The sequence below is a fragment of the Pipistrellus kuhlii genome, unplaced genomic scaffold, assembly GCF_014108245.1.
Source record: "Pipistrellus kuhlii isolate mPipKuh1 unplaced genomic scaffold, mPipKuh1.p scaffold_m20_p_43, whole genome shotgun sequence".
In the NCBI taxonomy this organism is placed as follows: Eukaryota; Metazoa; Chordata; class Mammalia; order Chiroptera; family Vespertilionidae; genus Pipistrellus; species Pipistrellus kuhlii.
Genome location: NW_023425544.1, coordinates 2940931 through 2953398, shown reverse-complemented (window position 1 = coordinate 2953398; position 12468 = coordinate 2940931). Strand labels below are relative to the sequence as shown.

General features: G+C 57.1%; 1 protein-coding gene across 2 annotated transcripts in view; it reads right to left on the bottom strand.

Moving 5' to 3' along the window:
• MVB12B (multivesicular body subunit 12B) overlaps nt 1–12468 on the bottom strand; it is a 121312-nt gene that overhangs the window by 101571 nt on the left and 7273 nt on the right. For both annotated transcript variants that reach the window (XM_036412064.2, XM_045572057.1), the window contains exon 2: nt 5172–5294. In XM_036412064.2, the coding sequence (XP_036267957.1) occupies nt 5172–5294 (123 nt within the window). The remainder of the gene's footprint in view (nt 1–5171; nt 5295–12468) is intronic.

The following is a 12468-nucleotide window of genomic DNA, read 5'->3' as shown; positions in this document are numbered from 1 at the left end:
TTCTCCCGACCTGTGGGCCTCACCAAACCCGAATAAAGAGAAAGTCCCTGTACATTTATAAGCAGACATGTCCTGGATCTTGACCATGTGTGTACCAGTAACCAGGTTGGGAGATCGCAATGCAGTCTGAAGTTGTTACATGGGGGCAAACGGAGAAAAGGGTAAACAAGATCTCTGCATGCTTCCTAAGACTCCATGCGGATTTTAACCTCAAAATAGAACATGTAACCGAAAACAATGGGAGGAAAATTAAAGCAGGCCCCTCGATTTTCCATGAATCCAACCAACCGAGGTTTCATTGTTCGAAGCTTTTCTAAAGAATGGACAGGAAGTTCCGGCGAACCGAAGGAAGTACCAGCACACCGGATTGTTCCCCGGGGTCCTCCCCACCATGGAGTAAGTCATCATTCCGATCTTTGGGCCAAACCAAAGTTCCTAGTTGGTAGGGGAGAAAAGGACAGGAGGAGGTAGTTTAAGGCACTCTTTCTTTAAATGTTTCTACTGATTTTTAGAGAGAGAAAGGGAGAGGGATAGATAGAAACACCCATAAGAGAGAAACCTCATTGATAGGCTGCCTCCTGCACGCCCCCTCCGGGGGTGGAGCCTGCAACCTGGGCCTGTGCCCTGACCAGGAACTGAACCATGACCTCCTGGTTCATGGGTCAAAGCTCAACCACTGAGCCAGCTGGCTGCCCAGTACTATTTCTGACCCACTCATCCTATCAACAGCCAGTGCTTGCCTCTCGCCACCTCCTGGGTGCCAGGCACAAGCAGTCCATGCGCATCCTCTGGTTCGCTCCGCCCCGAGGCGGGCTCTGCGGGCGGGGCCAGTCACACAAAGGCCGCAGGGCTGGTCATGAAACCGCTTTCTGTGTCCCCAGGAAATCTCACTTTAATGTGTCTTCTAACAAAACGAAAGGGAGGAACACCTGGTGCCTTTTACCCACACAAGCCCTGGCTCTGAGAATAAACCCGCGTGTGAGGCGGGAGCAGGCCTGGCGGCAGAGCCGCGTGGGGAGGGGACAGAGGCGGCAGGAAAGGCTGCTGCCCTGGCTTCTGCTTCTGCTTCTCGGAGGCAGGCTCCGGAGGATGGCCCTGGAGGTCTGGGCCGATGTCCTCGGCCGCGAGGGGGAAGAGGGGGGCTTCCGGCTCTGCTCGCCCCTCCTCCCCAACAGCGGCTTTCTGCAGAGACAAGTGACAGCTGCGACCGGACGGGAAGTGCGGTTATGTCCACGTTCTCCACTCGCCACCCACCCTGTGCTTCTAATTAGGGGTCACTGCCATCTCTACACGCGTTTGTGGGACCTTTAACACACCCTGAGACTATATAAAAACACCAGCCTGCTGGAACTTGCATCAGCAGTTACAAGGTTTTTCTTTTCTTTTTCTACGTTGGTGAGTAAAATGTAGGACCTGACTTGCAGGTTTAGGATTGTAAAGATCTCCCTCCCTGTGTCCCCCAGACACGGCCGCTGGTCAAGAAGGGAGCTGATGCCGAAACTGGTTTGGCTCAGTGGATAGAGTGTCGGCCTGCAGACTGAAAGGTCCCAGGTTCAATTCCAGTCAAGGGCATGTACCTTGGTTGCAGGCACATTCCCAGTGGGGGGGTATGCAAGAGGCAGCTGATCAATGTTTCTCTCATCAATGTTTCTAACTCTCTATCCATCTCTCTTCCTCTCAGTAAAAAAATCAATAAAATATATTTTTAAAAAGAAGGAGGAGGAGGAGGAGGAGGAGGAGGGAGCTGATCTTTCTTGGTACCCCAAAGCCCTCACATTTGACCGTTCAAGCAACTGAACCTTCCAATTATTTAGAAACTCCCCAAAACATCTACGGCATATGTAAATTATAAGGCCCACAGCTTTTAAGAAATGTTTTGTGGTCCAATTAGTTTCAGAAGTAAACAGGAGTGCTGAGAGACAGGGAGATGGAGGGGGCGAGAGAGCAGGAAGGAAGGAATGAAAGTGGGGACTTCCGGATGACTGGCCCGCACGCAGCCCCAGCCCTGGAGGCCCCCTCGGAGGTCAGAGGTCACGACCACAGCTGGCTTCCCGGCACGCAGCCGTAGGAAGAAGAGCTGGAAAACATGACTTCCTGGCTTCCCTCTGCAGCTCTGCCTGCCAGCAAGCAGCTCTGTCCTACACTGTAACCCCCCCTTCCTCTCCCTACCTTCCCCCCTCACCCGCCACACACACACTGCTGGTTCCTTCCCATCAGCAACTATGTGTACTAACACTTCCCACCTTTAAACAAAGAAAAAAGGACCCGTGAGCCCACGTCATCCTCCAGGGACCACTTCCCTCTTCCTCCTCCTTCAAAGGCCGTTGTCACTCGGCCTCCCTCTTCGCTTCCCACTTCTACCGGAACCCTCAGTCCACTCCAATCTTGCTCCTGAGCCTGTCACCAAGTTCACAGCCACCTCCACCTGCAGTCTCCTTTCACTCACCCTTCAGCCAACTTTAAAGCATCCACGTATGAAAAAACGGCATGTTCCACCCTCGGCAAACACCGGCCCCTACGAGAGCCATGACTCAGGTGCGCGGTGTCACAGGACAGGAGACCCACCCGCCCTCTGCGGGCAGGAGCACCGTCACCAGCCTCTCGGAGACAGGGAGCCAGGCCGTGGGGGTGGGGGTGGTGGTGAGAGGGTGGGGGGGCTATTTCAGAGAGGGATGCAGGAATCGGGACAATAAATGAAGAAGTTTAGCAAATAACCCTCAGCCCCTGCCTAAGAGGAGTTATAACATTAAATGTTCATAAGCAAACACTGGGCATCTTTTACTTGGAGCGGCATTGGGGCCTGAGCCCATGTGAAAGTGGTTGTGCTGCCCAGCTCAGCACCCATCTGGTGCCCAATGTGACTGGGCGGGACAGAGCGCTCCCCGGCGACGGGACAGGGCGAGGTCCCGCCACCACCCTCTCCGAGGCCCAGCCACCGGCAAACTCCTGCCATCCGGTCCGGATGTTGGCTTCACTCAAAACTCCAGATGAAAGCAGCTCCCCCCTCTGCCCTTGAACTCGGGGCCAGGCCTCTGGGGAGCAGCTGTGGTCTAGCAGAGCCCGAGGTCAGCGCAGCGACACGATCGGCTCCGGAGAGGGCTAAGAGGAGCTCGCCCTCGGCCGGCGCGGGGGCCGGGAACTGCCGGGCCGCCCGGAGCCCGTGCTGCTCACCTTCCGCGGCGGCGCCGGCGCAGGCATGAGACGCGCTTATCAGTTCCACTCCTCTGCCACCCGCCCTCCGCCCCAGCTCGGCGTTGGGAGAAAATGACAGGGATGGATGCTGCTCCCGTCAGACCCGCCGAGACGCCCAGAGAGCCAGACGGCCAGAGGCCAGCGCTGCCTCCGGCAAGCGTCCATGCCGACCCCGAAGGCTCCGGCGGGACGGGAAGGACACAGACCGACAAGAGCAGAGCAGGAAGATGGGGCCGCACCGGGGGTGACCCCAGCAGGAGCCCCCCGGGAGGGCACCCCAGGACCGGCCCCCCCCAGAGCCAGGCCTGCCCCGCCCCACGCACAGTGCTGCTTCGTATCTAACTCATCAGGAGACACTGGCTTCTCACACCGGGAGCAGGTTAATAGCTTCCCCAGAGCTCCGTGGCACAAGCCACCCCCAATGATCCCACTCCATGACAGGCGCTGTTTAGTCCGGCCGCACTCTGTCCAAAGGGATTCCCTCGTCCTTCCTCGTTTAAAATGTTTATAAGCTTTCAAACAGCGGGAGGGGAACACGGAGCATTTTAACAGGCTCCTCCCCTCCCAACGGGCCCCGTGCGGCTGACCCCCACCCCCGCACCGTCCTCAGCGGGGCGGGTCCCGCCCACCCCTCAGCCTGGGGCAGCTGGCAGTTTCTGGACACACTTTTGGTTGTCCTGTTTGGGGGCTGGTGCCACTGGCACCTATAGGTAGAGGCCGGGGATGCTGCGGAACTTCCTGTGATCACAGGACAGCCTCCCGGCCCAGGGATGTGGTTAGCCCGCCCCACACGCCCATCATGCCGAGGCTGGGACCCTGCCGCGGGGCTCCTGCCGGGCCAGGCCTGCAACCCACCCCTGGGAGCCAGACACTCATCTGATCACCTCAGCAGGCTTCCCGTGCTGGCTACGGAGGCCTCTTCTGTGTAGTCTTGGTGCACCCTCTCAACGAACAAGCACAAAACGCTGTCGCCCTGACCGGTGTGGCTCAGTGGCTAGAGCGTCTGTCTGCCTGCAGACTGAAGGGTCCCAGGTTCGATTCCGGTCAAGGGCATGTACCTTGGCTGCAGGCACATGCCCAGTAAGGGGTGTGCAGGAGGCAGCTGATCGATGCTTCTCTCTCATCTGTGTTTCTAACTCTCTCTCCCTCTCCCTTCCTCTCTGTAAAAAAAATCAATAAAACATATTTTAAAAATAAAATGCTATTGTAAACAACAAGAGGGAAGTAAGACCACTTGGGAATCTCAGAATCCAGGACCAGGGTCACTGTTTACTAAACCCTCTGATGTTCCTCTGCATGTCTTAAAGCTCCACCCCAATCGGAGTTTATTTATGAAAACAACAAAAGAACCAGTTCCGGCCATCAGTGCTACTGCCCCACCACCGACATCTGCCGAAAAGCAGGGCAAGAAGGGCCGCTGAGCGGTGGTGGTGTGTCCGTCAGAGCGCTGACCTGCCACCCCCAAGGACGGGCCTCTGTCCCTTCACTTCCCGGAGCTCGGTCTCCTCACCAGCAAAGCGGAGATGCACCACCGGCCCTCCCAGTGCAGCCGTGAGCTACATGAGCGGCCGGGAGGAAACTGCTGGAAGCCGGAACAAGCTGGGCGATTGTATGTGACATGTACACGTGGGGGACACCCTATGACAATCACCAAGGGCCTTTCAGACACTTGGATCCTTTTCATGAAACGTCACAGCGAGAAGTGACTGGAAATCAATGAAGCCAGCCTGCAGGTCTTACAGAGGGTGAGGATGAGCATCCCGGAGGCCGGGGCCTGGGCCAGGGGCGGCCGGACAGGCGCAGGCCCCTGACCCCCAATCCAGGACACGCCCTGCCTGCCCCCCGGTGCTGTGCCCGCCCTGCTGAGGGCGTGGAGGGAAGAAACACGTCTCACACACAGGCTCAGAGGGCCCGGCGCACAGGAGGCGGAGATCTGAGGAATCCGTGAACGGAAGGGAGGAAGCGGAATCCGGACTTACTACGTCGTAGCCCGTTGGGGCCCGGTTCCGGGAGGCCACCACCCCAACTCCGGTGATGGGGTCCATGGACGTCTCCGGCAAGGCTTCCGACAGGTCTCTGACTTCCGGCATGGTGGACTTGTCCTGGTTCCGAAAAGGAAGAGAAAGCACAGGATTCACACTGAGCGCTCGCCGCGAACAATGCAAAGTCTCACGCAGACAGAGCGGCCTCTCCGGCCGACATCCTGAGCGCCACTTCCTGAGAGCGCGCAGGAGCCCTGGCCCCACCTGGCTCTTTCCTCAGAGCAAGAATTCGAAGCATCACTGGCCTCTGCTTGTCTCAAGTTAGCTCTGAACACCGAGCTAACACACTTAATGAGGGCTTGTCCGTGCTCCGAGTATGTATGTAATTTAAACTCAGACCCAAAGGCAAACCACTCTCCAATCTCCCATCTAGCTGCCTGACTTCTGAACAGACACCAGGAACCTCTCTGAGGATAAATCAGACTTGACCAAGTCTACCCCCACCTTGCATTTCTCTCCCTTGTACTAGTTCCTATGGAGGTGCAGGCTGCCAACCCTGCAGCCTCTTCCACCGCCAAGGGGGGCTGCACAGTAGACAGAGCTTTGCAAACACACACCTGGGAGAACGTCTCCGGCATGGAGGCAAAGGAGTGGTCAAGTCCAGGCCACGGCCTTGAGCAAGCACACAGCCTTGGCACTGACAGTCACAGAGCTGCTGTGAGAACCAAGAGTCACGTGAAGGAAGGTCCTGGAGAGGTCCCTGGCACACAGTAGGCCCTCAACGAAGAGCAGATGAGGCAGGTGGGCTTGGGGATACACATGTCCAGTGTAAATTACCAGGAACGTGGTAGGCACTGAAAGGTCCCTTTTCTGTGTTTAATCCTGCAGGGCATGGGCGTTGACTCAAAGCTACACACTAACAATGACCATAATTCTTGCTGGGCGCTTTGGGGAAAAGGGAGGGGAAACAGAATTATTATTCTGCCGCCGACTGCCCCTTGATGTGACCAAAGGAGACAAGCAGTATATAGAGCACTGGGTCTGGGCAGCTCCAGTGGCAGTGCACCAGAAAGCAAATAAAAGAGGTAACACCTTATGTAAATGGCTTTTAGTACTTTTAAAAGGACAAGCCTCGAAAAAGAGCAAGTTACATTCCACCTCCTTCTGCAGCAATTACGTTCCACTGGCTGCAGGTCTGCTAGATCCCTCAAGGCTGGTTACGGCTTCTAAACAAATTGAACACTCCGCCTACCCAGGCAGGCAGGAGGGATAGTCTGAGCTCTCAGCCCAGAATCAGAAAAGGCAGAGGCTGTTAAAAACGAGTGTGCCTCCTAAATAGGAACAACTAAAATGCTACATGCAGGTCCCCCACATCATCAGCATCGCAGGACCCACAAAAGGCTCCGGAAGCAGACTTAATGCAATGCAGCCAAGTCTCCAATCAAGGTATTTCTTAGCCTGGCAGCCGCTGCACTCCCAGCGTCTGTTTATGATGAAAGCAAACCAAGTTATGCTTAAGTCTGATGAAAAGAAGCTTCTGGGAGCTCAGGGCAGGGCCCAGGATACCAGGCTGCATCATTTTCTCTTTTTAAAATGTCATTTGTTAGATAGATTTATCTGCATAAAGCACAGGGCTTAGCGCTCCCCACACACAGTAGGTATACAGTACATATGTACTGAATGAATGAATGAATGAATGTCCCCATGCCACACATGCCCCCAATAGAGAAGGTCTGTCATTCAATATCTGCACCAGCACAATCCAAAGCTGTAAAGACCAAAAAATATCTTCACTTGGAAAATTCCCTCTTCTCGGTAACACAATAACAACAATGCTGCAGTTTGCAAAATATGGGTACCTGCTGTTGGTGACCAAAATGCTTTGCCATTAACAACTCATTAACAGAATGTACGAGTTCTACCAGCGCTAAAATATCACGCTGTGAATTTAATAAAGAACATGCGAGGTAAGTTTTTTTTATTATTATTAAGATAGTACTATCTGAGAGGGGAGGGGGAGGGAAGCATGGGAATAAGAGAGAAATATTTCCTTTGCTGATAGATTCCAATATCCTCCACGAGGCACTGACGACAATGGCTCGCTCTGCTCTGGGCGCTGGCAGGTGCAGGCAGGAACCTGCCTGCGGAGGATGCGCTCCCAGAATGCACCGCGCCCGGCAGCCGGTCCAAGATGGCCGCCCCCGCTGCGCAGACAAAGGGCCCGGCCGCGTGGGCACGGCCCGGCCCGCAGGAGGGAGGCCGGCTGCAGAGCATCCCGCACGCTCGCCTTCGCCTCTCCCCTCCCGGCTGCTCACCCTGGGGATGAAGGCGGCCTTTGTGAAACACAGACAAATGGCTCCGCGCGGCCAGCTGGGCGGCGGAGGAAGCGGCGGCGGCGGCAGCAGAGGAAGCTTTTAATGAGAAACGCCCAGGATAGCCATGGCAGCGGCAATCACTCACGGCGGCTCGCCCCCGTTACATATTTTCTGACTGCAAATTACCCCTAACAGCGCCTCCGCCGTCACTTCCATTGACCTTCCTAACAAAAGGCCATTTATTAGCTGGCGCTCCGGCTTCGGAGCCCGGGGCCGGGAGGGGCGGCGCCGGCCTGGGAGTGCTCAGCAGGCACAGGCCAGGCCGGAGGGGAAGAGGCCTGGGTGCCGCCGGCGAGCGGGCACGTCTGCCCGGGAGGGCCAGGGGTGCAGGGTGCTCCAAACCAGCAGGAGCCTGTCTTGCAAGAGGCGATGCTGCTCTAAAACACCAACTTCCGGGCCTGCTTGCCACCACTCCCAGTTTCGCCCTCCGCAGCTCCTCACCGGCACCCTCATCGCTCAGTGCACACACTCACACCCCTGCAATGCCCAAGAAGCTTTCTCAGGCTGCTTTTCCACCGATGCCCACTCCAAACCTGGGCGGTGGCTGGGCTGCCTGGTCCCTATTTCACAGGAGAGCAAACTGAGGCCTGGCGTTCTCAGCAGAGCCGAGCAGGACCTCAGCCCGCCTTCCCCAGCCAGGTCTGCTTCCCAGGACACGGTGCAGAGGGATGCCACCATCCCATCCCTTTCCGACTGAAGGACCCGTTTCCACACTAATCATAGTGAACACGGAAAGCCCTTCTTTCTCGAGCCACAGCCCGGTCAGTGAAGCAAGGGCGAGAAAAGTACAGCAAGATAATAGGAACATGGGATTAATTTCCCTCGAACCTCCGTTTCAAGACTCAACATCTCCCTCATAAATAATTTACAACAATAAAAATGAGCTAGGGCCGCGGTTGTGCGGGACGGAGGTAAATTTAGTCCTAATGAGGGAGATCCGAGCGCTGCTCGGGAGGGAATAGGTTGATGCATGGGGCGTGCAGGCCGATCGACAGCACACACGGGCTCTGTTACCACAGCAGGTCGCAGGACCAGCTGAGGGAGGGGGCAATTTGAGGAACTTCCACCCCCCCCACCCCCCCCCACCCCCCACCCCCCCCCACCCCCCGTAGCTGCAGGAGGGTCTGTACAGTGAAAGCTAAAAGCTGACCCAGTATTTTATTAGATGATGGTGAGATTACTGAGGATCATAGGACGGAGCCAGCATGAAACTAAGCGGGTTCTCAGTAAATGCCAGGTAAGGAATGAAGGTGCTGGCGACACTGGGCCAGGAGAGAGTGCGGTGGCAACACCGACCTGGAGCTCATCCTCCTCATTGAACCTGAGAGGTCCCAATCCCCATCCCAATCTCTACCTCCAGCGCCCAGGCAGCCTCCGCCAGATCATGTGCAAGTCTAGGGGTCTGCAGAGCATGGCTCTGGGCAGCTGTTCCTGTATCTGCCCAGGAGGACTTCTCTGCAAGGCGGGAGTGCGTGCGTGCGTGCATGCGTGCACATGCCTTGCACGTACATACTAAGACTAGCTGGGGTCCCGTTAGGGTGAGGTGTGTTTTCCAAGCCAGAGGATCTTTCTAGGCCGCCGCTGAGTGGATACGATGCGACAACACGGGGCGGAAGGGGAAAACCGCTTCCTGCTGCTGCCTGCAATGCTGCGAACACGGCCTGGGGGCGGCCCCAGCTCCCAGAGCTGCGGCGCCTCGCCCAGGCTGCCATCCCAGGTTCATAGAAAAATGAACTTTAACTAGAAAGCCCTTCATACCCGCGGCACACGGCTCCCTGGTAGCTGATCAAAGAATTACCACCACCGTTTGCTTAATCCCTGGAAGTCAGCGGTGCTGGGCTTAACTGATGCTGAACATTGTTTCAGAATCAAAGGCCTGCCTCCGGGCCGTGGGCTGGGAGAAAACCAAGCTACTGTATCGCAGCTGAAAACTCAGGGGAACTTTGATATCATCTCTGTTTAATTTCCCCGGCCCTGTGAGCTGGGGGTTTATCTCATTTTATCAACTCCTGCACTGAAATCAAAACCCAGCGAACAGAGCTCAGACCTCTCTCCACAGAGGCCCCTTTGGCAGCGGGGTGGGTGCAGGCTGAGGGCTTAAAGATGGGGGCCAACAGCTGCGGGGGGCAGGGAGAAGGCCTTCAAAGGCGGAGCAGCAGGGACCCCGGCTGGGCTTCCCTGCGGCTCAGAAGCAGCGCCAGCCGGCTCTGCCCGCAGGGGCTAAGGCGTGCCTCGCACACAACTTTGGAGGAGAGTAATTTCTAACTATTGGGGAGGGCGGGGGCTGGTTAAATTGGACTACTGTAATTGAAATGACCAAAACAGTGGGTTAATTAAGTCCCCACAGAAGGATGAAACTGCTATCCGCTTGTTTGAAATCCAAAGTCAAGGGCACAAAAGACATAAAGTGTCTGCCCACAGCTACCAGCTTGCAGCTAGGGAGGGCGGTGTGTACACACTTTGCTCTCTGTGCCCAGGAGCAGGCTCTCACTGCCGAGAGACCATCCGCTTTGCCTGCTCCCCGTGGCAGTGGGGGTCTGCAGGAATCCATGCCCCTCGGTCACCCCATGGTAACAGGGACCTTTCTGCTGCTAAGCTTAAGCAGGGAGCAGAAGGACACACCCCATCCAGTCTTTACTGATGCCCACCTCCACACACACCCAGGGCCGCTCCCTGGCAGCCACGGGCAGAGACCTACCTCCTCAGGAGACCGGGAGCTGCGGCCAGGGTCCATGCAGCACCCAGGCGAGTGGCCAGCCTGCTACTGGGAGCCGGTGCACAGGCTGGTGGGAGTCACTGTGGACTCAGGACGGCACCCTGGTGCCGCCTGCACTTTGGTCCGGACCGCTTATCCGGAGACCAGCCAGAGGCCGAGTCACTCTGACGAGGGCTGCCGAGTGTGGTCTGGCGACAACAGCCACAGACTGCGGGGAGGGCTGCTGAGACCACTGGGAGGGCTGCTAAGATACTGGGAGGGCTGCTAAGATACTGGGAAACGAAAGCAAACATTTCCCTAAGCATCCCTAGATCAAAGAATTCTCCACCACAGGCACTAACAATGGCAGGCACTGCCCTTTCCCCAGTAAAGGCCTGCTGCTTCTGGTGGGAGAATCTGGTGCATAAACACGTCCACGCCATCTGACCTAGGATTCAGTTTAGATTAACCACTTGATTATCAAACAGATTTCCTATAAGCCACGTGAGGCAGGCCAGCCCAGCACAGTGCAATGCTAGGACCTGGAATTCACTCTCCAGAAATAAACCCAGATCAGGTTCCACGGCACTGCAGCGGCCGGAGTCCTGCCCCTGCCGAGCCTGATGCTGCAAAACCGGGGATCCTGGTGCCGGTGGGGGAGCACATTCTCCAGAACACTGGAGCCCTGCACCGGCCTGCCCACCATTACTGCCGGTGAGGGTCGTCCCCGCCCGCCCCCTTCAGGTCTTGGTGCCACTGTCCCCAGGAGAAGTTGAAGGAAGATGCCCCCAACAGAAGGCAGATGCCCCACAAAGGGAACGATCCCAGGAGGCCCCAGAGCAACGCTCTCTCATGTCCAGTGACATGAGCCACTCCCTTGCCCTAAAGGCGACCGTGTCCGCAGAGAAAGGAACGCCCATGCCATCTCAGCACCGGGCACACGGGCCCCGGGCCAGAACCATCAGAACATAGGACTTCAGGTCGCAGGCACGCCCATCACCACCCCACCCCCCGACTGCCACATGGATGCTGAGGATCTTTTCATACCAACCCGTCCGCTGATGACTTCCAAAACGCCTCCCGAAACCAGATGTGTGTCTAGTGTCTGTCAACCGCCCGTCCCAGGAGGGCCTCTGCCCTCCTCCCCCGGAGGGGCTCCCACACTCCCAGGACCCAACGGGGCCCGTGCAAAGCAGCCCACGGACATTCAGGGGGCGCCTGGCGCTGAGCACTGAGGGAGGGACGCACCGACGAAGACGGAAAGTCCAGCACTCTGGAGCGGGAGTTCCCAAACAGTCGCCCAGAGAGTTTGTTCAAACAGAGTTCGGGCTGGTTTGGCTCAGTGGATAGAGCATCAGCCTGTGGACTGACGGGTCCCAGGTTCGATTCCGGTCAAGGGCATGTACCTTGGTTGCAGGCACATCCCCAGTAGGGGTTGTGCAAGAGGCGGCTGATCGATGTTTCTCTCTCATTGATGTTTTTTAACTCTCTGTCCCTCTCTCTTCCTCTCTGTAAAAAATCAATAAAATATATTTTTTTAAAAAAGTCCAGAACCCACTCCCAGGCTCTGACTCAGCATGTGCAGGGGGGAGCCCGAGAAGCCGCGTTTCTGACAAGCCCAGTGATGCTCACGCAGCCGGCCCACAGGCACACTGACGACAGCAGGCGCTTACGAGGTGTTTGATGACGGGCTGAACGAGTGGACGAAGGAGTGGAGAGAACCGGAAGGCAATCACCCCTGAGGAACAGCCTCAGGATGAGAGCCCGCCTCTCCCTCTGCCACACAGGCCACCTCACTCCCTCCCTGGGACACTCCACCCCACCATCCACATCCGGGGGGCACCTTCCATTCTGCCCCAAACGTCCCCAGCGGCCCCGCCGGACAGCTGCTGTCCCTGAGAACCGTGGTGCATGACACGTGTGCACACATGATCCACGTCCCTCAGGTTACAGCTCGCTTTCCTAGAAGAATGAAGGTGCTCGGGGTGCTGTGTTCGCCAGGGCCTGGCTCACAGCGGGCACTCACAGCGGCTATGGATGGAGAGATGGAAGGAAGGTGGGTGGATGCAGTTCCGCCCAGCCTCTCCCCAGCAGCCATGTCTCTCTGGGTGAAGGAGGGCGCCAGCAGCCCACGCAGGAGCACAGCGCCACGGCGGGGCGGCCACAGGCAGGAAGGGAGCCCGCAGCCTGCAGGGGCCGGCGGGCTCCAGGCCGCCTGCTCAGC